This window comes from Cyprinodon tularosa, unplaced genomic scaffold (assembly GCF_016077235.1).
Source record: "Cyprinodon tularosa strain WSP-4 unplaced genomic scaffold, ASM1607723v1 ctg837, whole genome shotgun sequence".
Lineage (NCBI taxonomy): Eukaryota > Metazoa > Chordata > Actinopteri > Cyprinodontiformes > Cyprinodontidae > Cyprinodon > Cyprinodon tularosa.
In genome coordinates, this window is record NW_024039604.1 from 208,130 (window position 1) to 234,122 (window position 25,993).

The 25,993-nt window shown below is 38.3% G+C and overlaps 1 protein-coding gene across 1 annotated transcript in view; it reads right to left on the minus strand.

Annotated features, from left to right (window-relative positions):
* pi4kaa (phosphatidylinositol 4-kinase, catalytic, alpha a) overlaps positions 1 to 25,993 on the minus strand; it is an 84,071-nt gene that overhangs the window by 26,593 nt on the left and 31,485 nt on the right. Inside the window, exons 21-37 of the mRNA XM_038272567.1 lie at positions 23,506 to 23,642; positions 22,238 to 22,371; positions 21,158 to 21,240; positions 21,003 to 21,073; positions 18,419 to 18,543; positions 18,261 to 18,342; positions 18,089 to 18,172; positions 14,132 to 14,221; positions 13,716 to 13,835; positions 13,290 to 13,382; positions 12,393 to 12,549; positions 12,188 to 12,315; positions 11,953 to 12,111; positions 11,710 to 11,864; positions 8,522 to 8,629; positions 5,798 to 5,925; positions 2,273 to 2,428 (exon numbers count right to left, since the gene is read on the minus strand). Of these exons, the coding sequence (XP_038128495.1) occupies positions 2,273 to 2,428; positions 5,798 to 5,925; positions 8,522 to 8,629; positions 11,710 to 11,864; positions 11,953 to 12,111; positions 12,188 to 12,315; positions 12,393 to 12,549; positions 13,290 to 13,382; positions 13,716 to 13,835; positions 14,132 to 14,221; positions 18,089 to 18,172; positions 18,261 to 18,342; positions 18,419 to 18,543; positions 21,003 to 21,073; positions 21,158 to 21,240; positions 22,238 to 22,371; positions 23,506 to 23,642 (2,010 nt within the window). The remainder of the gene's footprint in view (positions 1 to 2,272; positions 2,429 to 5,797; positions 5,926 to 8,521; positions 8,630 to 11,709; positions 11,865 to 11,952; positions 12,112 to 12,187; positions 12,316 to 12,392; positions 12,550 to 13,289; positions 13,383 to 13,715; positions 13,836 to 14,131; positions 14,222 to 18,088; positions 18,173 to 18,260; positions 18,343 to 18,418; positions 18,544 to 21,002; positions 21,074 to 21,157; positions 21,241 to 22,237; positions 22,372 to 23,505; positions 23,643 to 25,993) is intronic.

Genomic DNA, 25,993 nt, shown 5'->3' on the forward strand with positions numbered 1-25,993 from the left:
CTGCACCCAACCTCTGTTACCTGTGGCTAAAGTAAATAAGCGCAAAGGGGGGAAAAAAGCGTAAATTATTAGTGTGGACTGTCCCCATCAGGCCAAAGTTGGTAGTTCTCAGAAATATGTTCTGGTTTCAAGCTAACACATCTGGTGCATAAAGACCTGATTATTGATCATTTCCAAGCAGGATGTTTTAAATTTTACTGTGCAGTGAAATATAAAATCACTAAACGCATTAAATACAGTGAGAAAGTAAATTTACAACAGAGAACGTAAGATCAGCCTTTGCTGGACTCTCCATTTAAACTGAATACCACCTTAATAAAAGCGTCTAGAGAATCGACAAGACTGAAGCTTTTCAGTCCTTGAGGACCGTCCGGAGTGGCCCTGTGGCCGTTTGGATTAGTGCTGCGCCGATGCCGATACCATCTGTTTGAGACTGATGTGTGTGTATATATGAAAAACTGCAGACTACTTGGATGTAAAATTATTGCCATCATGGCTTTGTCAAGCTGCTGCCTACCTTTGTGAAGCAGGAAAAAGACGAACACAAAGTGAATCCAGAAGAACTTTTTATTGCCTACCTGGAATGGGTAACAATAGTTGAATTTTGGCTCTCAAAATGGTATCTGTGCCCTATTTGTTGGTACTCACCAATACCACCATTTTAGTGCTGGATTGGGGCCCTGCCCGATACTGGTATCGGTGCAACAATAGTTTGAATACAAGGTTTCTGGGCCGTTATAGGTGGCACCCCATAGACCTAGATTTTACTATTTACATACACAAATAAAGTGGATTGTTCGATGAGTCAAACTTTAACAATACCAGCAGTCAAGTCTTGATGTCTTAAAGTAGAGCTCTGTTACGGATCTAGCCATGAGTCGATCCATGATTTTTTTTTTGTATTAATATTTTTATTAGGAGTAAGAGAGACATTACAGACAAAATTTAAACTGTAAACAACATGGTATGCCATATCGAACATACATATATATGGATAGTAACGTAATGAAAGGCATATAATTTAGCTCCTGTGGGTTTTTTTTTTCCTTACAAAACTGAACAGAGTACAATGTATATATAAAAAAAAAGATAAATAAATAAATAAAATAAAAATAAATAAAGAAACAAAATAAAAATGGAGGACCCCCCATTCCAAATGAATGGACCCATTTATCAGTGTCAATTTGCATGTTTTCAAAACAAAAACAAGGTTTTGTTAGGCTACTGTATAAAACCTCCAATTCAACACTATTCCTGATATTTTGAATTGAAAAAGCTTCCTGGATGGGAAGCGAAACTTCTTAAAACTTGGGAACAAAGTCCTGTGGACTGCTTTTTAACCTTTTTTGGACATTTCCAGGCCTCGTCTGCTTCAGTTCATGTGTTTTGTTTAATGATAGTCGGGTCTCAGCCTCCGTTAGCCTCCTGGGTCTGAGCCCTGAACGCCTCGTGCTGAGCATTTCAGGCAGCTGTAGTTCTGGACAATGATAGCACCGGAGGAAAATCGGTTCCTGGCAGTTTCACTATACTATTTCAACAAATGATTTTTTTCAGCTCTCTGTTCATGATCCAAAGACTGAAAACCAATTTGCCCCAGACTATAAAAACGTTAGGTTCCCATATTCTACTCTTTTAAGCCTTTTAAAGTCACCTACAGGAAAATTACACATTTAACCTCCCGAGAGTATCATTTGTTTTCAATTTGAGCGGTTTTCCTCCAAAGCTGAAGAAAAACAAAAACACTTCAGTTCAATTCCATTTATTTATATGTTTTAAACAGACGATTAAATAGGCAGCTGCCTACACAGAGAAGCCGCCTCTTCCGTCTGGGTAGGGCCCTTTTTTACATTGTGGATATATCACACCACTTTCTGAAGACTGAACAAAGTCTCAGACTTCTTTTGGCCAAAAAGAAAATCATCTTCATGACATAGAATTGAGCTAAAAAGGAGAGTTGCTTGATTGTGCAGATTAGCTGCTTAAAAGAGCCTTTTTCTCTAACATGCTGCGCCTCACATCGCCCTTCTCTGGGCGCAGCGAGGGACCCATCTCATAGATGCACAAATCAAGTGAAATACCATGACATTGATAAAGAAACAGAATTTAAACAGTTAAAAGCTCAAAGAAGTTGATTTTCTCACAATCTCAGCCCTTATGATCAGGTGCTCCAGTTAGTGGCTGAATCCACCCATTGATCGTGGATAATTGTCAGAGTCACGTGAAAAGACAGAATCTGTTCCCTCTGCTGTCCTCCTGTAAGATAACATCCTACCTGACTTCTTAGAGGTGGTGGACATCCCACTGGACAGCGGATACGTGTTGATCCACCCCTGTCCACTCTGCTGGGAGCGTGAGCTGGAGTCCACGTTGCTCCTCATGTCAGCGGCATTCATCACTGACAGGCTGTTTAAAGATGGGTCCTGATTATCTGTTCACAGATGGACAAAATCAGGAACGAACAAAGCAAAAACAGCACTAGTCCAATCTGTGAAACCAGTAAATATGAAAACCTCCAGAAAGAATTCACATTTTAATGTATTCTAGGCTTTTAAAGAAAAAAGAAAACATCCTAAAGGTGCTTAGTCATGTTATGTATCTATACAAACAAATGGGACTGGGAATTAAACCACGATAAATAATGTCAGGCCTGATAGTGTTTAGATTCTCCTTTTTGAGCCTAAATTGAATTCCAGCACTGGGTGCTGTGGGTGGATAGAAACAGAGGTGTCGCCATCTGCTAGTAGAACCACAGAACTATCAGAAAGCCGGATGGAGACTATTAAAGCCGGGCATACAGTGTACAATTTTTTGCCCTTTTCAGGCCGACTTTCCAGTGGTGCGAGAATTCTTCGATAGGGCCGACTTCCAGTTTGACCGTGCGTAGTGCATCTTGTAATGTGCAGGAGGTAATGAGGGGCGACCAGCCTCTCATGACCATCTCCCGATCAGGAATCGTGAGGTCAGGAGAAAATCAAACATGTTTGAAATTTAGTCGGCCGTCATGGGCAAATCACTCAGTGGGCAAACAAGGATTCTTCTTCTTCTTCTTCCTCCTCTGAGATGAAAACGCAGAAGAATGGCGGGGGTGCGAGTGAAATGGAGTTCTTTCCGTAAAATTGACAGACCGTAGTAGCCACGTTTGCTCAGTCATGTCTTTGTCCAAATACGTCGTCACCTTTTCTTTTTAGGGCTTTCAGCCACAAAATTGCACAAATTTCCAAGGCAGCGCGTTTCTCTCTAGTGAGCTTCATATTCCTCTTCTACTGGTTTGGCTTCCGGGTAGATGTGTCAGAGTAGCGCCATCTCACTGCGGTGCTGAGTCCGACGTGGGTTTTAGACATGCTGTAAACTCACAGTGTCCGATGAAACCCTGCAGTTTCTTCTGACAGCGTAAGCTGTAGCTGCGTGCAACGATTGAATAGAGCCTAACCGTCCTGCAATGACTTGCTGAAAAGCTACAGCTCCACGTCGTTGAAGACAAGAGAAAAATTGAAATTAACTGATCTACAGCAACTCTATGTTCCAATCAATCCTCCGTAGAGCCTCATATCAGAAAACCAAGGAGAAAGACAATTCCTGACACAGCATAAAGGAAGGAAATATTTTAATTAAGCAAATTAATTTAAGTTATAGACTAAATCATTTTCACTAGGACGAATACAAATCAAACGTATCGTTGGTGAGCCTTCAATTCCATCTGATACTGTAGTGTCTCGTAAATTTGAGCATCTCTGACAGAAAATGACTTCCGTTGCCACATTTAATTAAATTCTGTTTTCTCATTTTTTTTTTTTTTTGGGGGGGGGGGGGGGGGGGGGGGGGGGGGGGGGGTCTTACACCACTAGTGCCTTTTTTTCTGAGAGTAGGGTGACAGGAAAGGGGGTATGAGAGAGTGGCAGAGACATGCGGCAAAAGACCACAAGGCGGATATGAACCCGGGTCAGCCACGTCGAAGACTCTGTACATGGGTCATGTGCGCTAGCAACTCAAAACCTAGAGACTAAGGTTAGCATTGCTATCAATAGCATCACTATTAATAAGGACGTTTGATCACACATCCATCAAATTAGAGACATCTGAGCGCCTCGGTAGCTTTAGCTTCCTCTGCAGCAAACACCAATGTTCAGGCCGTTTTCCCAGCTCTGCTAATCATTATACCTCCTGCAATCAAATATATTTTTCTTTTTTTCCCCCATACTGAAATTTAGACTTTTCTTCATTATTTCCACACTTCGCTAGGAGGTACTAACTGGCTTAGCCACCATAGGCTACTGTACTTTCTTGTTTACCCCATGTGCACATGTACAGTATCTTACCTTCTTTGCTATTGTAAATATAAACAAAAGGGCTTTATTTACAAACAAACTGAGCAAAAATAAAGAGTAAAACAGAAAATTAAATAAATAATACAACAGCAGGATATGGTAATCTTAAAGGCCAATTTATGCTTTCGACGCATAGCCTCTGCAACCGTCAAATCTGTCTTTGTGCTCAATGGGGTGCCACCTATAATGGCCTCAAAAAAATCCTGACTACGTGTCGGACGGTCGTAAACCAGCGCAGACCTCAAGAGGAAGTGCTCAGACAAAAAGCAGCTGTGATTGGTCCTTGGTATGCCTCTCTGGCTGTCTGTGTGGTCGTCCTTGTCAATTCGGTGCTGGGGCGCGCCATTTTTAAAACCAAGGAACAACAATGGATGACCACGACGAAAGGTTGATCGGTCTTTTTGCCAACTCCATTAACAGAACCTGTTCCTCTTCAATGTCTAGCAACTCTAGATCCATCTCTGTGACCGTGATATCTTGCAGATGCACCATTGTTGTTTTGGAATATAAACACTCCTGTCAGCGCTGGCGAAGTTCTCGCGAGTTCTGAAATTAGGCTCCCCCTTGTGCTTTGGCGGGAAACTGCTGTGCGTCCGTAGAAATTCCAGACCGACGGTGCAGAAGCATACCAGCAAAACCGGTTCGCAACCAGACCCAACATTTGATGTGTGCGGTTGCAGAAGTATAATCTGCTCTTTACTGGGATATAAAGTACAAAAATATAAATAACATGATTATGCACCTTTAAGGTTTATAGTTTTAACGTGTTTAGTATTATCTAAAACTTTTTAATAATAATAATAAAAGTAAAAGAGCATGGTTGATGATGAGGATTTGTTTGGGAAGAGAGATGAATTTTTTGCTTCAGTCTTCTTCATGCATTTAGAAAATGGGGGACTGGGCCATAAATGGAGGTAGAAGTCGCCTTAATCCACTGATACTCGGTCAGACGTGGTGGAAATCTGATCCAGGTTCTGGGATTAGAGCTCTAATCTACCTGAAGCTGTTGATGTAGATGAGAATGAAGGCATGTCTTTTTCTGGATCATCAGGAATGAAGACAGGAGTTGTTTTTTTTTATCTTTTGAGGATTTGGTTTCTTGTTTTGAGACCACACTGATCAGGTGGAGGATGGGGCAGACGGTTTGGGCTGATGGACAGTCATGCATCATGACGCTGATGCCAAATTTGTGCTTTTCCTCACAGCTGCTGGAAAAAGTAACAATCCAAAAGCTAAAAGACAGCAAGAGATTTTAGAGAATTAGAGAAATGGAAGTAAGGAAATTTAGAGAGACAGCAGCCCTGTGAGGAGAAGCCATGCCAAATCTGACACGCGTGACAGCATGCCCCTGCTTCCGAGCTCCACCGCTTCAGGCTTACTTAAGATAGATATCGGAGTAGTGCTGGACACGATAAGCGATCCGAATATCCCAGCAGACAGAGTGCTCGGGGCTGAGGTAGTACCAAGCTCACCGGGGGGGACCAGCTGGCACGCCGCCAGGTACTTCTTGTCCGACAGGATGCTGGCATAGAAGCGAATGATGATGCTGATGTCCTCGCGGAGACGCTTGTCCGCTTGGGTTGGAAACTTCGGAGCTGCGCTGTAAAGACAGAGAGACACTCCTTGATTAAATAACGATCGGGATCACAGCAAGTTACATGGCTTATTAAAATAACCAGAATACAGCAGCAATTTCCATTATTTTATTTCAAATACAAGTAATTTGGCTCACTTAAAATAAAGAGAAAAAATTGTTTATGAGATGTGTCATACGTTATATGTGACAGTCCACCTCGGGAAGATATTAGACATCTTTCATCTATATGAAGTGTGCTGCAGCTTGTGATATTGTAAACATTTCTGTAATTATTTTTCTATAAAAAAATCTAATTAAATTGTTTAGCATTTATACTAACATGAATTGCATATGCATAATAATATTGCAAAAAAGGGAAATATCCTGTCCAGGGGTGATGCTGAGAAACTAGTCCATGCATTTGTTACTTCAAGGCTGGACTATTGTAATTCTTTACTATCAGGAAGTCCACAAACTGTAGTTAAAAGCCTTCAGCTGATCCAAAATGCTGCAGCCAGAGTTCTGATGAAAATTAATGATCTCTCCTATCCTGGCTTCTCTTCATTGGCTTCCTGTTAAATCCAGAATAGAATTTAAAATCCTCCTTCTCACATATAAAGCCTTAAATGGCCAAGCTCCATCTGATATCAGAGATCTGATTGTTCCTTATGTTCCTAACAGAGCACTTTGCTCTCAATCTGCAGGTTTACTAGTGGTTCCTAGAATTTCTAAAAGTAGAATGGGAGGCAGATCTTTTAGTTATCAGGCTCCTCTACTGTGGAACCAACTACCAGTTTTGGCCGTAAGGGATGACACCCTGTCTATTTTTAAGGCTAGGATTAAAACTTTCCTTTTTGACAAAGCTTCTAGTTAGAGTGGCTCAGGTTATCCTGAGCTATCTCTATAGTTATGCTGTTATAGGCTTAGACTGATGGAGGACATAGGGACCCCTATTTCATCATTCTGCTTCATTCTATCTCTATTCTCCCACTTTGCAGAATCTGTTAGTTCAATCTCTAATGTTCTGCTCTCTCTGCTTTTCCTCAGAGTAGCTTCATCTGGTCTGTTCTTGTTTGGCTGTGACTCCATCCTGGAGAGAAATATCAGCTGTGCTGCTGCCATCAACACCCTTGTTTATAGATGCTGGAGATTGGCCTGTTTTCCAGTGTAGTCCGGTTTCTCTGACCATGACTGGCTGGATGTGCTCTCTTCATCCTCTGACATGGGAGCTGGCTCAGAGCTCGTCTGCCTGGCTGTGTGTTTCCTGGATGAAGCCGCCTTTTACAGTTGCTTTTTGTATCTCTGCTTCTGTCTCCTTGAATCCCAGTCGGCCTCAGCAGAAGGCCGCTCACTCTTAACCTGGTTCTGCTGGAGGTTTCCTCCTTATAAAAGGGAGTTTTTCCTCTCCACTGTCGCTACAAGCATGCTTAGTGTGAGGGATTGCATTCGAGTCAATGAGTCGATGCAATCAACTGGTTTTCCTTAGATAGAAAATCTTTGACTGGATGATCTGGTAAACTGTAAAGTGTAAATGAGATGACATGTGTTGATAAATGGTGGTATATAAGAAAAAATCTGAATTGAATTGAAATTGAATTGAATAGAAGCATTTCATGATATGAAGTATTGAAACTGTGGAAATGTTGGATAGCAGTGCTGTTGCTGGCTTTATTGTTTTGGAAGCCGAGAGAGCCACGAATTCTTCTTCCTGTTGAATTATTTGTTTGCAGTACTTTTTTTCTTTTTTAAAGAACATATAATTAAACATATTCATGCAAATGCAACTCTTGCATGTATTAATTTATGTTATAAAACTCATTTGAAAGTCAATGGAATGGAAGAGTAGATGAACAGCTGATTTTATTATTCAATGAAGCAGGGTGGACCATCCAGCATCCAGCAGCCTGAACTATAGATGATAAAGATGAGATGATATAAGAGCCAGAAAGGAAATAAAATTAAATAATTTTTTTCCCTATTCGTTTGTTTTTTAATATATATTGAATTTAGTATGGTATTGAAAAATAACTGTTCTCCATTTCTCTATGTTATGTAACAAAATTTATGGGGAAAAAAACAGTTCTTTCTTGTAGATTCATTGTGCTGCTGCTTAGATTTTCTTGGGCGCAGAGAATGTGCAGCTTAGGGAGAACATTGGATCAGGGGATAAAATAATCACCATGAAACTTTCGATTGATTAAACGTCAATGACTGGGACGATTATTGTGGGACCAATACCAGTATGGGGTGGGGCCCCGATCTAGCACTAAAATGGTGGCATCGGTATCAGCGAGTACCAACAAATAGGGCACTGATACCATTTTGAGAGCCAAAAGTTTATTCAACTATTGTCACCCATTCCAGGTTGGCAATAAAAAGTTCTACTGGATTCACTTTTTTCCTGCTTCACAAAGGTAGACAGCAGCTTGACAAAGCCATGATGGCAATTATTTTACATCCAAGTAGTATGCAGTTCTTCATATATACAGACACACATCAATTTGAAACAGATGGTACCGGTATCGTCCAATACTGCACAGCCAGGTATTGGGTATTGGGGCCAAAAAACGACATCAGTGCAACACTAGGGACGATACCGCATCAAACGGTTAATGTTTACCTGAAGTAATCGAAGGCTGTTGAATAGATCTTCTCCCTGAGGACGTTTCTGACGGTGGAGTTGGTGAGAACGTCAGAATGCAGCAGAGCCAGACCTAAAGTCAGCAGCCTAACGCACAAAGAAACACAGCTTAGAAACAACTAGAAATATTGAAATATTTTCTAGAGCTTTTTTGTTTATAACTCTTCGTGCTATTTTGTTGTGCTAAAATTATCAGCATTAAAATGTTTTTAATGATGATTTTATGCAATATACCAGAACAATATTAGTAGAGACAAAAATAAAAAGAGTAATTGTTTTTTATCTCTGCTCTGATTACCTTGAAGAACCATTAACTAAAGAAGGTTTTTGTTTTTTTGTCATTTTTAGGGGTAGCTATACCAGCTTTTTGTATTTTTAGCTGGAAATACAATTCTGTCATTGTTAAAAGTATTGGGGACAGATTCTCTGTTACATTCTAAATGAATGAGATCTGATGTAAACCACTGCATCGCTGCTCTGAATATCAGGACGGACGTCACGCTGAACCTCCAATCTGGTCTGAAGTCTGTCGCCTGAGATGAGTTTAATTCTGCTATTTTCATCTTTAGAGACTCATCCATTCTCATTTGACACATTTTGTAAACATGAAGACGAAACCTTAATCTGAAACAATTCACATTCTCACAACTTGGTGGCGTGTAGTGTGATATTTTAACTGTTTAAACTTGTGTGGTTTTTTTTAGCAAGGGATCTGCAACCTTAACAATCCAAACAGCCATTTTTGGCATTTAGTCCAGTTAAATCGGACCCGTTTAGAGCTACACACATTAAACAAGCTCCTTAAACATTAAAGCTTGTATTTATTGATAAATATTTAATATAGGTAGTTTATTCTCAAAGAGCAATCACTTTATTTCTATTTAATGTTCAATAAAAGAGAAACTAAACTTTTACAAAAGATGGATTGAAACATTTTCTAAATTTGTTGTTGATATTTTTGAACAATGATTTAAAAAAAAACAACAACTGTTCCTAACCTGATGATGAGAAAAAAATACATCTAAATAAATCCTAAAATTTCTTTTAATGTTAATCTTTCCAATGACGGCTTGCCAATAGAGGGTGCTAGGGAGCCGCCCCACCCTACCCAATTAATATATTGGGTAGGCTGATTAATATATAAAAAATATATATACTTTATTTATAATTTAATTAATATTTGAAATATTTGGAAATATCTTAATAAGTATTTCTTGGATGTGCAAAATAAATATTTAATCTTCAATGACTGGTAAAGCGTCATTCCATTTATCGTCGGATTAGTGACGTATTTCCGCCCTAGGGCACAAAAATCTTTGCCCATTGACTCTTGTTAAAAGTTGTCCATGCGCGGTAGCTCCTCTGTAATACAGAAGTATATGAGAGCTAGCTCTGGAGCGCCCTGATCTGGCAGGAAGTGTATTTGCGCACCACCTCCCGCCACAGCTCAGATGTTTTTGCGGGTGATTGACAGGTCGAGTCGTGGGGGCTGGAGACACATTGGAGAGAGAGAGAGAGAAATGGTGCAAGAAACGTCCTTTTCCAGGACCGTTTAGCTACAAGGCTTGGCTAACTGCATGCAGCGAGGCTAAAGCTTTATTCTGCTCTCCCTGCCTCCTTTTTCAAATGTCAGGATCTGACCCAGCATGGATAAAGACAGATAGGACTAATTTAAAGCACTTTATAGAAAAGGCAAAGAAGAATGAACTATCTGAGATTCACATGGAAAATAATATAATATAGTACACTTTTTCTAGGTGTTTGTTAATTTTTATAGTTGCTCCTAAATAAACACATTCTCAGAAAATAGGTTTTATATATTAGAAAAACATAAAGCTGACTAATAGCCTCCCCATTATTAAACTGGTACATTTTTTATTTTTTTTAGGCTGAACAATATTGGACCATGCAAAACACAAATTAACTTCACAAAGCCACAGAAGGGCTAGATTTATGTACAAAAAGTAAACCTCTACATGAAATTATGTTTGGTTTTTTCAATGTTGTTGGCATTCATATAAATATACTGGTGTGATAACTCAGTATACATTTGATCGGTTTTTGGTAAACGTCCATTTTAAATTTATAGACCCCCCCCGGAGAAAACTCCACCAGTCGTCACTATTTTTTCCCACAAAATTATTCCGCGAAAGATAAATTTATTTGTAAAACTATTAGTTTAGATTTTTGTAAATTTGAGCCATCATTTTTTAGAGCTATTGTGGACGGTGAAAAGAGCAACCTGTGGCTCTGGAGCTGAAGGTTTCAGGGCTCTGCTTTAGCACAACCTCTACATGGAACTGAAGGAAATAATATGCACTGGATTTTATTAGAGGATAATATAGCAAAGGAAAATAAGGATTACAATTTGCAAAACCTTTGAAAACTTTAAATCTCTTTCTTTCCAATTCACTATTTTGTGACATTTTGTGTTGACTGGTTAAATATAATCCCAGTAAAATAGAACAATGTTTCCTGTTGCTCTGGTGTGACTAAATGAGTGTAAAGTTCCACCGGTACTAATGCATTTAATACGGAGTGCAATTTCTTCCATTATTAGTGAAAACAAAGAACATGTTTTGTAAATAGACATTTTAAAGATTAAGAAATAAAATGTCTTAATCTTTACAGCTTTTGAAGAGTAAAAAGTGTTTAAGGTTTTAAAATTAACTTTGCTGTCTTGGATTTTTTTCTTTTTAAAACATTTTGCTCAATATTTAATTTTTTCAAAGTAGTTTTTCTAAAAGTGTTTTAAAGATTTTACTTTTAAAATTTTATTTTCCACTTTCTATTTGCCAGATTGAGTTTTATGAAGTGTATTCTTTTCAATCTGATTTCCCTCCTCACTCCAAAGGATCTTATTTGGAAAACGCAAATAGTCTGAAAAACAGGAATTTGTAAAATAAATTAGAATATGAAATCTGTTAAAAGAAAAAGTGATATATATAAAAAGAACTTGGGGAAAAAAAGTATAAAAAATAAAAATTAAATAAAAAATGTTTGATTCTTTTTTTGAGAAATGAGCAAAGTCACTGCCAAAGTTTCATTTCTGGATTGCTTTTTTTCCTAATCTGTTTACAAAACAAAACATGCTCTTTGCTTGCAATAATAATGGAAGAAACTTCTTTCCATATTTTAAGTGGAAAGGCCCTGAAGTTTTGGAATACCTGAAACGTGGTCCGATGGCGGCAACGTGGCGGTTCAGGCCGCCGCTCTTGGATCCACCGACATCCAAGGACAGGGAGCGCTGCAGCAGGCTGCCAAAAATCTCCACCTGATCGGCGCTACAATACTTTGCTATTTCAAACCTCTGGATGAGAAACTGGGAAACAAGGAGAGAAGCTAAAGATGTTAAGGCAACATACTGATAACAGTGATATCGTCCTCTCCCAACAGAGACGCTCTCTGACCTCGATCCAGATGTGGTGAGGGGTGACATCTGGAGGGCAGGGGACAGGCTGGCTTTCCTCTGAAGCAGCAAGAGGGTCAGCCTCCACCTGAGCATCAGAGAACAGGCCCATCTTCAGCTCAACCGTCATCTGCCAGGCGCCTGCCATCTCCCGCATGAACTAGAGAAAAGAAAAAAACATTAATGTCCAAAAAACAAGGGACACAAGAACAGGTCAAACACTTCCCACAACGTACCGGCACTTCCACTCCCGTACGCGCCGCCAGCAGCCACTCCCAGCATGCAATGGCAGTCTCCATGCCGTGCTCTGTAAACATCTTAAGGGGCGACCAGCAGAGGTGGTGCAGGAGCTGAGGGTCGCATTCTGTACACGAAATACGACGGGAGCAAAATCATGTCATGTGAAAAAGCAGAAGATAAAGAAATCCAGTGAAGTCCAACCTTTGCTGCTGATGAGCAAAGCAGCCAGTTTAAACATGGCCTCAGTGAAGGCCTCAGGCTGAGCCGAGTCCAAAGCCTCTCCCATCTGTTTGATCATCAGCCGAGTCAGATCAGACTGTCCTCTGACTGCCTGAGCAAAGTGGATCATACCTGCAACCTGCAGGAAAAAAAGAGATAAATAAAAGCTTTAGAAATTTACTTTGCTGTTTTCACAGATTGTATGTTTTTTTTTCCTTTTTTTTAGGTTGAGTTTTATGAATTTTTATTGGTCTGCAAGATGTTAGCAAGAACATTTTTATTGATCAAGAATGAGCATTCGTTATGGGCTCGAAGTTAAGAGAATGCGACATGGAAAACACAATAAGAAAAAATTTTAAAAAATCTAAAAGAGAGAAATTTATAAAAAAAAAAAAAATCAAATAAAATCAGTACAAAAAAGGTGAAAAAATTGATTACAGAAAAAAGGAAATCAGAGAAGTCAGGGCTGGGTATTTTCACCAAAGTCCTGAATCGATTCAGTTTTGATTCATACAGTTCTATATCGATTACTTTCGATTCGATCTGATTATAAACAATGAAAGTGGTTCAACTGTGTTTACAAATACTCATGTAATTTATTTTTTCCCGTCATATTAAACACAAAGTCCAAACTTGTAAATCGGATAGTTTAAATTTGAGATGTGAACAAAACTGTGTCAAAAGTGCAAACTTGTTTGTGAAAAGTGAAAAGGCCTCACAACTGCAACAAATATTGTTTCACAATGATTTTCTCTTTAAAGTGAAATATTTCACTTTCACATACATCCTTGATTCAGTGAATGAAAACAATCATCGAAAGATTTAACGGTAAAAAGAAAAACATGGCCTTGAAAGCACTGGTAGTTCTAGTGGTTCTACCTCTCCAGCGTATCTGTTCCGGAGGTTCAGGGATGCCATGAAGTTGGAGTAATCTTTCTTCACACAGGCTGGCCTCTCAGTCAGCTGGGTGGACTAAAGGGAAGAGTGAGAACTTAGATTTAGACAACCTTTATTTTCATTTTGTATACACAGTGTACGATAAAAAAATATATCGTTTTGTACGGCTTTCAGATAGTAAATGAGCAGCAGCTTAGCAGTGAAATGAACATTTCTATTCTATAAAGTGCAGCAGTGATCAAAAGAACATCTGTTAACTCTGCATCTGCAACCATTTAAATTTCCGTTCACAGTTTTAATGTGGAACAGAAAAAAAAAAACTAAGTCTATTTGATTAGATATAAATGATCCAGCTTTTAAAAAGTTAAATTAGTAAATAAGTACATGGAGTATAAGTTTTAGTCTTACCCCCAAAGTGGTGCTTTGTCTGTTGTAGCCAGCAAAGTGCAAGATGCTTTCTGTCGCCATGGCCAGACCCGTGTGTTGAGAGAGACCTGAGACCCAGTTCTGATGTTTGTTGAGGTACTCCTGACGCCAGACGAAAAAACAACAGTTAAAAACGTGTTTCAATGAGTCCCTCATCCAGGCTTAACATTACAAATTCATGTCTTCATATATGGACATGAAGTATTTAAAAAGATGCAAAATATACAAATATATTATATAACTATTGGTTCTCTAAAATAGAGGTATTATGAAAGAATAAACTTATTACACCTGCTTTTAGTTTTTATTTTAATAAATGTTTTGTCTTTTTTTAAACATAGAGCTGCTTTGAACTCCTATACTCCATAGAGGAGACAATATGCAATGAGAAATATTACCTGAAGGTGGGATTTGGTTACAGATGGAGCCCACTTCATGGCCTCCTTCAGGATTTCTCCACACCTCGCAGCAAAATCTTTCACGATGCTCTAAAGGAGGGGTAATCAATTGAAAATCAGCGGGGTCCGAATAAAGAAAATCATCAACCAGTAAACAGGGTTCCTACAGCATAATGCAAGTTAAATTCACGACTTTTTAAGACTTTCTAATGCCACTTGAAATAAAAATTTAAGACCAAATTCACAAGAAACACAAGAAAAACCCGCTTGTGACAACTTAACCCAAAGGTTTATTTTAATATAAACCACTGCACTAATGTTTCAAATTTTGAAAAGCTTCCCATACAGGAAGAAAGCTAAAAACACACAAATGACAGATATATTTTCACAATTATTTAACTGAATTCACAAACTTTGCTTTAGCAGGGAACAAAACAAATCAGTGTTAAAGCCACAAAATGACCAGTGCTAAGTCTTTTTTGCAGCTATTTTTCTTTGTATGGTTTTCTTAGTATGTTTGATTTGGTGATAAGTGAAGCCGTTGCAGAGACAAGGGTGGAACAAAACTGAGAAATACCGGCTGTTTCTCGGTAACTCGATTTTGACGCTTTGTGTTTCTTGCTTCGCATGTGCGACTCCACTGCCTTAATTCCCATCATTCTGAGCTTGAATGACTTCTTGCACAAAATACACTGTGCTTCATGTATGTTCCCTGGTTTTAGGCATGAAGAAAACTCTTGGCTGGATAGACAATTTTCATCATACTTACACTTCCTCATATTTTCCAGACAAAAAGTTAATGGTGCATCTCACAAATGTCCCGGCCGCAACAACACTTTTATTGGTTCCGCTATCGGGACGGAACCAACAATGGCGAGCCTTTTTTTTTTTTTATAAAAAGAAAAAAAAAGGTAAATTTTAACGTTTTATTTAGATTACAAAAAGAAATCGTAATAAAAAATAATCCTATTTATGATGTTTTGAAAATTAAGACCAACGAAAGACTAATTTAAGACATTTTAATACCAATTAAGGCCTTAATTTTATTTTGAAGAATTCAATGCCTTTTAAGACTTTTTAAAGACCCGCGGGAACCCTGAGTAAAGGTTTGGAGACATTTTTCATTCTAATCTGTTACTTTAAACAGAATTTAACACTAAAATAAAATGAGTTTTTTTGCATCCATGTTATACATTGACTTTTTTAATAAATAAATAAATGTTAATTTATAAATCTAAAGAGTTTTTTGAAGTAGAGAATACTTCAAACTTCAATGTTTAGGTTGAAGACTTACTTGGATATAACCTAACCGGATATCTTCAGAACAGCTCCAAATGACACAAAACTCATGGGTGAGTAGAACATGATGAAATAACATAAAATCAAGGGCCCAATGTAAAAAAAAAAAAAAAAACGGAATTCCCCTTTAAGTGCATTTTTGAGGCCACTTTTTTTTTTTCCCCCCTTTTGGACAACTAAGGAGCCTACAAATCATTATCTTAGAGAGGAAAACACGATGGACAAGTTAAATAAGTGACTGTTGCTGTGTGAATCAAATGCCGTTATTTAAGATAAAACATTTCAGATTCTGTTATTTATTTTGAGGGTAAACATGCTGTGACTGCAGCGCTGAGAGGATGGGGTTGGGACGGGGGGAGGCGCCCCACGGCAGCACCTGCCGCTGCAGGACAAGAGTAGGAACGATACGTGCTTTCACACGTCAAGAGTCTCCTAAAGCCGCCAGTGACACCAGAAAAGTCGCTAGATTTGTCGCTAGTCGCTTTTTTGAAAAAGAGTCGCTGGAGGGGTATGATAAGTCGCTAAATATAGCGACAAAGTCGCTGAGTTGGCAACACCGCATGTGCGAACCAGGCAGCCGAGGCAGCATTTTTATAAAAGAGGGCGGGATGCGCACTTAAAAAAAATATATAAACAATTTTGGCGCTGGGTTACAGGCGGTAAGAAAGTACAGCTGTGGAATGGTCTGGTAAACTGAAAGATCTTTTTGTTGTTGTTTTCTCTCTCTGTGTGTCTATATAAGACTGTGGCGGGCCCAAACAAGACTGTGGTGGGCCGCCACATTATCGTTCATTAATGGGAAACACTGAACTTAGTGCTAGTAGGTTTCCAATGGGAAATTCCATTGGGACCAAGTAGCACTAAATTGGTCACTTAGCAACGACACTGTCAAGGAACGCTATGGACAGAGGAAACATGCAAGAGGAGAGATTTGTGTTGGAGGTCGTGGATGAGTCTCCTCCATCATACATTTTTTATTTAGAGGAGGAAAGCGTGGATGAAGATGTTGTGGAAGAGGACGCCAGGGCGGCAGAAGCTTGGTTTGGTGTAGAAGGCTTACATCCCTACATGTTTGAGCCCTTGCCTCGCAACGCTGCCAGTTCTGTTAGCTCTACGCCTGCCGAAGACACAGATGTCCATCCCCGTGAACACTGGGATGGAACTCAATGGGAAAGGAAATGATTCTTATTTCAACCGTTGCGTTTATTAGCTGCAACATATGAATTAAGATGCTATGACCGAAAAAAATTGATGGACAGATGACCGTTGATATATGATTGGTGGAATTTAGGTGTTCAGACTGACATATAACTAACTGGCCTGCATAAGATAACGGAAAAAAAACAGATTTTAATTTTAATCTAAGAAAGTATTTTTTTTTTTTATAGAAATCTTTTAACTTTTGGGATAATATGGACTGATAAAGAGTACATTTATATACATGTTTAAGCCAGAATGATTTAAAATTTAAATATTATTTCCCTACTAGGGCTGGACGATATAGAAAAAAAGCTTATCGATAAAAAAAATGCATATTGATCGATATCGATAATTATTGAAAAGATTTGAAACCATATTTTATGTGCAGCTCTGCCTGGACATTTTATGATATTGCTAAATGATTTAATTTTAATAAAGAACACAAACACAGACTTCCAATTAAATCTTTATTTAACCAACTTTTTTAAAGAAAACTTGTTTTAAAGAAAAATAACTTGACCTGAGTTATGTTATTAAATACTGAAAAAGAATACACTAAGGTGACCAGAAAAGTGACCAAAATAAATATAACAAATAAATAAATGGGTCCGCGATTGTGACTAGCATAAACCTACATGCTAGGCTACAATGAGAAGGAAGGAAAACTGTGTTTTTTTTTTTAATCGAACTTTTATCGACCCTCTTTTTTTCTATTGCGCCACACGTCTATCGATCGATATATATCGTTATTGAATTATCGCCCAGCCCTATTCCCTACGACTTTAAACCTGGTTTGAATGGAGACAAAGCCATTCTAAAGCACATATCAAGGAGCTCATTTTGAGCCTGGATCCATATTTATTTTTGATTCTGTTCATGGTGCAGAATCCTGCTTCACAGCAGCAGGTTGAGCCAAACATACTATAAATGTTCAGGGTCATCTATGAGCACCATTTCACTTTTCTGTCACCAGTTCACCACAGTTCTTCCAGCAGTCCACACTTTCTCTGCTCTCTTTTTCTCATCATCTTCTCCTTCTTTCCCATCGCCCGGCTTGCCACAGGTTTGCCTGCTGTGTCTAAAAGTAGCAGCAGCAGCAACCCAGACTGACGGCAGCTCATTGGATCATTTGGATCACGTGCAGCCTGGTGCTGGACGCTCTGGAGGGCTTTACCGTATTAACAGGAGAAGCGGCTCAAGTGAAATTAGACACTGTCGTCAGAGAACATGTAGTAATTTATAAATGTTTTAAATCAGGTTGGGTCCGGATTAGCCAGCAAGTGGGTTTGGATCCTGACCCTGGTCCGCTAATCCGTGACCTCTGCTCTAAAGGTTACAGTAAGAAAGCGAAAATGATATAATATGTTCATAATCGGCTTTCTGGGCATTTAATTCACATGCAGCTGATAAAATGCAGGATTTGACGGAGGGATTTCTGAATAAGTAAACCAAAGTTACCTCTCTGGCCTCATATGTATCCGGGGCGGTGATTCTGTAAGGCGTGTCCGGGATGTCATAATAGGGCTGGTCTTTATGAATGTCCTGCAACATAACAGTGAATAAAGTCATGGTAAAGATAATAAGCTGACAGACAATCACTTCTTTGATACACCATATAACCGTCGCTCACCGCACTGAGGGACAGGGACAGCGTCTGCAAAATGTCCAACATGGTCTTCAGCACCCGGCCGCTCCACAGCAGGTGGGGGAAGCTGAGGAGGGAGATGTTTGTTTATTTATAAAGCCAAAAGTTTGAGGGGAACGACGGATGGCTTGACGCTCTCTTACGTTTCAGCGAGACCAGACAGATATTTGTCAGCCACTCTGCGGATCCGCTTGTGGATGTGGTTGAAGTTGACCAGGAGAAACTGGGCATGGCGCTCCAGCTCCTCCTCATGAGCTTTAGTTTTTGGCTGTAAATGAAACCGCTTATTGATTAAACACGGGGAGGATTGCTTCCTCTATAAATGCATTTCAGGCCCTTTTTAAAGGACAACTCACCCCAAAAATCAACTTAATTTTCCGACTAAACTTTGTATATTGATGCTTTATAGGGCTATCCACATGCCCTGAGGTTTATCCTGCTTTAGGATCTAAAAATGTGTTTGGCGCCCTCCTCAGGTTTAATCGGTGCTACTGCATCAGATTGTATCTCAGTATGACTGTTGGCTTCCTTGTTATTTTTACGTCACCCAGAAAAACTGAGGTCAGTAAATCAACCCTGGTCATCTGCTCTCTGTGACTGTGGTTTCGCTCTCGGTTAATTTCCAACCCAAACACTTGAGAAACCAAAATAAATAACTTCTATATGAAGTGAATTTGGTTCCATTATTGTTGTAAGCAAATAAAAAGAAAGTTTTGTAAATGGAAAATTTAAAAATGTTTAACAAAAAAAGGTAATTTAGTTATTTTCAGGTTTCCTTTCAAAATGTGTTTTTTCTTTTTACAGATTAAACACTTTTAATTTTAAGGTTTAGTTCTACTTATGGCGTTCATTTCAAATTGTGTTCACTTCTGGGGGCGGGCTTTATTTTGGATTGAGGAATATAGACGAATTTCTATTGGTCTGCTGGACGTTAGCAACAACATAGAACTACAACTGAAGTGAATACATTCAAGAGAAATAAAAAAAGAAGAAATATAAAATCTGACACCTGACAAAACATTTGGAAAAAATATGATTTTAAAGAAATAAAGAATGAAAAAATCTTGCAAAAACAAAATCTAGGAAAACATCCAAGTTACTCTCTTTTTTAATATGAAATTTATCAGAGATTTATTTATGGATTGCCTTTTTATTTTTACTTCCATCATGTTCTTTGTTTGCTGCAATAACGGAAAAATAATTACTCCATACTTTAACACTGGAAAAACGATCTAGAAATAAGTAACAATTTCTTAAATGAAGTGTATTTACCCTTAACTGAGTACGTAAATGAGATATATTTTTACTCTTAAAATAAGATTATTGGATAATATGCACTTGAAATAAGACAATGCAATTGTGTTTTCTTATTTTAAAAGTAAATTGTCTTGTTCCATTGGCAAAATGTCTCTTTTACCTCCTCAATCCAAGAATAAATGCACTTATTTTAAGAAGAAATGACTTATCTAGATTTAGATTTTTTCCATTGCATCTCTTGTGATTTGGTGACACAAGTAATGCCAAATGATTATATTAGACTAGAAATATGAGGCACACCCCTTTTTTGAAATTTTTATGCATTTTTTTATGCAATGTGACATTCGTTTTGCGTCAGTCTGTCAAATGACTTTCAAGATAAAAAAAACATATCATTCCTTTTTATTAGGAAAAAAACATAAAACAAATTTAAAATGTATTAAATTTGGACAGAAAGACAAAACTGTCTTTCCAGACAACATAAAGATTTGACATAAATTTTGCAGATATAATGTCACTAAATCCTCGAAGCACAAAAGAGCAATATCCATGCTTAAACTAACTTTACCGCATTTTAGGAATTTCCATTGGGTAATAACCACAAATACTTGGCAGCAACATTATCAGAATTACTTTTATTGCTATTGTTCAAAAAAGCTAAACTAAATAAAAAAACACAACTCTTCAGGTTAGTGCAAATATTAAAAAGACAAGTATATAACACAGAAAGGAAAAAGAAATGAATAAATTAGCGTCAAGCATTAAAAATAATTATTCAATAAAAAGATTCAATAATCATGATAAAGTGTTTTCCAGTAAAAGGCCAGAAGCCAATTCAATGCCATGTTCAAAAACAAACATGAATGATTAAGCGCTTATGGGAAGCATGTGTACGGCCAATTGATTATATTAAGAAATGCAATTCTTCACTGTCCAAATGTTAATCTAAATAAGTAATTATTTCGTAAAATTGGTGCATTTTTTTCTTAAATTGAGGAGTTAAGCTAGATATTTTGCCAATGGAACAAGACAATTTACATTTAAAATAAGAAAAACAAGCATTGTCTTATTTTACATGCATATTATCTAATTATGTTATTTTAAGACTAAAATACTCATGCCATTGGCAGATCATCTAATTTACCTACTCAAATTAAGGGTAAATACACTTAATTTAAGAAATGTTTATATATTTCTAGATCGATTTTGCAGTGTTCCTGCTGATGCTAAAAATGATCAGATCATAATAATCAGAACAGGTTTTAGCAAAACAAAGATTTCTAAAGCTGAGCGTTAACATGGTAAAAAAAAAATTATATTTTTGGATTAGACTACAAACAGAAATATGTTTATTCCTAATGTGTTCTATATGATTGTTTAATTTATCAAGTACTCTGGCATGAAATGGAACATGAAAAAAAAAAAAAATGGAAAATTCCCATCCGACAACATTAAAAGGTGAAAACGTACTTTTTCAGCCATCATCTGAAGGAAAACCTCAAACACTTTGTCGCTCACAGCAATCACACACTGCATCATACCTGTAAATAAAACACAGATTTAAAACATGAGGGATGTTTTTTTTTGTCTTTCAGGAACCGGTTTCCATTTTCTGACGGCCTCACCAGACTTATCCTTCTGAATGGCTCGGTCCTCAAAGTAACGAAACATGACCTGAAAGCGGTCCGAGTCCAGAGAGTGCAGCATCCTGGCACAGATGAAACAGACGAGATGAGGTGAGGTCACGTTTCTCAGGTTAAAGGAGAAGTTCGGTTTTTTACACTTTAAGCCCATTTTCTGTAGTGTCCAGGATGAAATCGAATGATCGACACCAAAAGTTTGACAATTGCTCCTGTCTCTGCTTTTTGGCTCATTTAGAATCACCCCCTGGCTGCTTTAGAATGGCTAGCATAGAGCATGTCCGATAATGTCCTTAAAACAACCTTAAACGTTCTTTTTTTAAAATATGCTACTCACCGGGTCGTCAGCGCTGTTCAATGACGTTCCAAAAAAAGTTTCGTAAAGAAAAAACGTTCCTGTAGTGTTTTATTTAGCATTTTGTAAATCCCATTGAGTTCTGTAGGAATAGTCAATATTCCGCTGCCACCGGAAACGGAAATGGGGCCTGTTTACACAGTTGTAGTCTTTTCGCTTCACTCTGTGTACTCCGACGTCGAGGTGCTAACGTCTCTGTTAAACACTTTAAAAAACTCTGAAAATGGAATACGAAAGGTGGATTCTTGATTCTCGACGTCGGAGTACACAGAGTGAAGCGAAAAGACTACAACTGTGTAAACAGGCCCCATTTCCGTTTCCGGTGGCAGCGGAATATTGACTATTTCTACAGAACTCAATGGGATTTACAAAATGCTAAATAAAACACTACAGGAACGTTTTTTCTTCACAAAACTTTTTTTGGAACGTCATTGAACAGCGCTGACGACCCGGTGAGTAGCATATTTAAAAAAAAGAACGTTTAAGGTTGTTTTAAGGACATTATCGGACATGCACAATGGAAGCCATTCTAAAGCAGCCAGGGGTGGATTCTAAATGAGCCAAAAAGCAGAGACAGGAGCAATTGTCAAACTTTTGGTGTCGATCATTCGATTTCATCCTGGACACTACAGAAAATGGGCTTAAAGTGTAAAAAACCGAACTTCTCCTTTAAAGGGCAAACAGAGACAGATCAGACCTGCGTTTGTTACCTCATGTACTCCAGCCGGTAAACGGACAGCAGGTAGGTGGACATGGCAAAGTCCAGCTTGTTGATGAGAGCAGACACCTCTGGAGGAGGGTCCAGCAGGTTGATGATGGTGCTGCGGAGGTCATTCAGCTCCGCCTGGAACAGAGCAGCTAAAGTCAGACAGGTCTGATGTCTGTGTGTATGTGGGGGGTGGTCTTTATTTACCTACAATGTGGAGGAATTATTTTGTAAAATATGCTACACACGAGAACTTAAGGGCTGGTTATACTCCTGCAACAGTGTGTCGCAGTTAGTTTGTTGCAGATATGAAGAACTTATTTTGGATTTATGCCCAATATTGAAGCGTGGTCTGCGCTATGTTATTTCTTGCCACCACATTAAGGCGAAAAAGATCGGGGATCCAGGTGGAAAAAGGGTCCCAGCGTTCTTGCGCACCTCGCTCTTCTAGCTAGTCCATCTTCACCTACAATTTGCGGTCACCTACAATTTTGGGGAGGTGCAGCAGAGTGTCTGCGGAAGGGGGGGCGGTGGCATATCTGCGTTATCTGTGACACACACACAGACGACCTGGTTTCTGAGCACAAACCAGCCTTTACAGATATTCATGTGGACACTCATCCCCATATGGTAAACTCTGTTCCCCGAGTTTGGGTTAGGTGCAGGACTAAGGAGGAATTCCCTTTAGGTTAGGTTTTCATGGCCTACTCTATAAAAGGCTGGAACTCAACGCTATTCCAGACATTTTGAATTGAAAAAGCTTCCTGGATGGGAAGTGAAACGTCTGCAAACTTGTTTTTTTAAGTTTTTTGGAATGACTATGACCTAGATGACTGAGAATCTACACCAGCGTGAGGTTACGGTTAGGTATACGGTATGTTGGTAATAGTTAGGGTTAGGATCTGGATTAGGCTCTATAAAATTAATGCAGGTCAAAGAAATGTCCCCATACGTCCTGAAAACAAAGCTTTGTGTGTGTGAGTAGCTGTCTAGCCTTCAGAGTGAGGACCATTTTTCCAATTTCACCATCAAATTGAGGACCAGTTGTTGCAAAGTGAGGACATATTGCTGGTCCTCATGCTATTTTTCTAACAGCTAGTTTTAGGGCTAAGGTGTCAATTGGGTTAGGTTTAGGGTGAGGTATGCATTGGTAATGGTTTGGTTTGGGGTTAGGGCACAGAAAGGATTGAAAATGACTGCAAATCAATGGAACACATGGTCCTCACTATAAATAGCAGAACGAGTATAGGTTTGTGGGTGTGTGTGTCATACTGGAGTGACGGTGTCGTTCTTCAGTGCAGAGTTATACTGCAGCTCAGAGCGTAAAGGTTCTCCACTAGGAAACGTCAGCAGCGGCGATTTGGTGGCAATCTCACAAACTCCTTCGTACCACTCCTCTGGCCACAGACCTGATGGGTTCAACATGGATCAAAGGAAACATTACTGAAAAAACTAGAGACCATACATTTATATAGTGTGGGCTTTATTTTATAAAGGTTATTTTGTGCCTTGTAAGTGGGAATTTGAAGTTGTAGCGAGAGTTAGATTCTAAATTTTGTATTTGTAGAATAAAAAAAATTCGCAAGTACACTTTTTATTTTTTTTTTTACAAATGTTAAGTATTACACAAATTCTGTTGTACAAGTTGCACATCAAAAACCTCTTACATTCTCAGTTTTCCTTTAAATGGTTCAAAGCTATTGTTGCAAAACTATTTCATTGCAACTTTGGTGTTTTGTAGTTGTAGGTTTTTTAATCTGTCACAATTACAAAAAAGTTACACCTGTTCAAATTCTTGAGTACAAATACACAAATTGTGTTCTGTGAGTTACACATAAAAAAATTCTTCCATTTTAATTTTGCTACAGTTGATCTAAAACAAATGGTGCAACACAAATTCAAACACGTGCATTAAAATCTTCACAAAAAAAAAAAAAGAATTCTATATTTTTCCTTACAAATCAGCGAATACAACTGCACAAATCTGCTGCTGTGAGTCACAAATTCGACATTACAAGTTAGGCCTTCATTTTCACTTTTGACACAAATGTCACACTGGTAAAAAATAATCTGTGACTTGTGGGTAGTAGCCTTGATCGGACAGCAGGGGGCGCTGCATGATCGGTCAGTCTGTACCAACTGGAAATACATATATGGCCCACTGCCACGTTGCCTTCCAAGGACCCAGCCGACGTGCATTGTAATTTACATTTACAATGCACCAATAGTTTTGAAACAAAATAACCTTCATATGATTTCTTCAAAGACGGCGAATTAAGGGGCACTAAATGCTACGTCCGAACTGGTTTGGTTCCGCCCAATTAAAACTAGCAAATTCAGTGTGAAACTGGTATTCTCAGAGAGGCTGTCAGGGAAATATAAAAATCAGTCTTCGAGGTGGAGGTAACATTGACCATAATTATTTTTAAGGTAAAAAAAAAAAATAATAAATATTATTCATGATGCTTCCAATAGGTAGCATATCCCAAAAATGCTTTGAAGAAATTATAAAGATAAAATGTAGAATATAACAAAGTTAAACAGAGAGAAGAGGGAGCCTCAGTCAGATCAGCAGCTGTAAACAGCTGGATTTACTTCCACCAACATCTCACAGCCGCCGCTTAATCCACTCTAAAACAAGGCAGCAACAACCTGGTTTCTGAGCAGAAATCAGCCTTAATACTAAACAGTGTTGCCCTCTATTCGCTGGTGGTAACATCACAACACTGAAAGAAATTCCTTTAAACCTCAATGGTTTATATGGTGTGACTTTTGTTCCATTATTGTAAGCTTCTTTGTAAGCAAAGAAAAAGAAAGTTTTGTAAACGAAAATTTGAAAAACTGTTTTATAAAAAAGGGTAATTTAGGTATTTTCACGTTTCATTTTAAAAATGTGTTTTTTTGTTTTGTTTTTTTTTTATAGATTTGACATTTTTTAATTTCAAATCTGGATTAGTATTACCAATTGCCTTTATTTTTAATTGTGTTGACTTCTGTTGGCGGACTTTCCTCTTGATTGAGGAGAAAAGACAAATAAAAAAAAAAAATTATATATATATATATATATATATATATATATATATATATATATTTATTAGGGGTGGAACGGTTCACAAAATCCACAATTCGATACATGTTGATTGTTACACCGAAATTTTCATAAAAAATTATGAAATTAATGAAAAAAATCCCCCCAAAAATAATGGATTGTAATTATTTTAAATGATCCGCGGAAACCCTGGATGATTTCCGTATGTTTTGCTGCTTTGAATTTAATCATCTGGCGTATGCTCTCTAACCTGACAACAGCCAGATGCATGTCTCGCTCATGTAGGCGGAGCGAGACATGCATCTGGCTGTTGTCAGGTTACATGCTCTCTACTATCTCCAAGGAACTCAGACGGGAGCCACAGTGGGGGCTGTAGGCTTTGCTTTGAGCAGCCGGTCTGGAGCGTTGTTCTACACAACAACTGATTTTTTTCCCTGCTACACCCGGCTAAGCTGCTTCGCTTCTTCTTCTTCTTGTTTACTACTGGCGGTTGGCTTTAGTCGCAGTACCGCCACCTTCTGCTCTGGAGTGTAAACGCTTCCTCTATGAGAAAAAGGAGCAGCGCATGAACGGAACGAAACACACGCGAACCGAACCGAGACAGTCGAACCGAACGGTTCGGACGGTTTTCATAAATCGTCCTATCCCTAATATATATATATATATATATATATATATATATATATAATAGGGTGTACACTTTTTCATTAA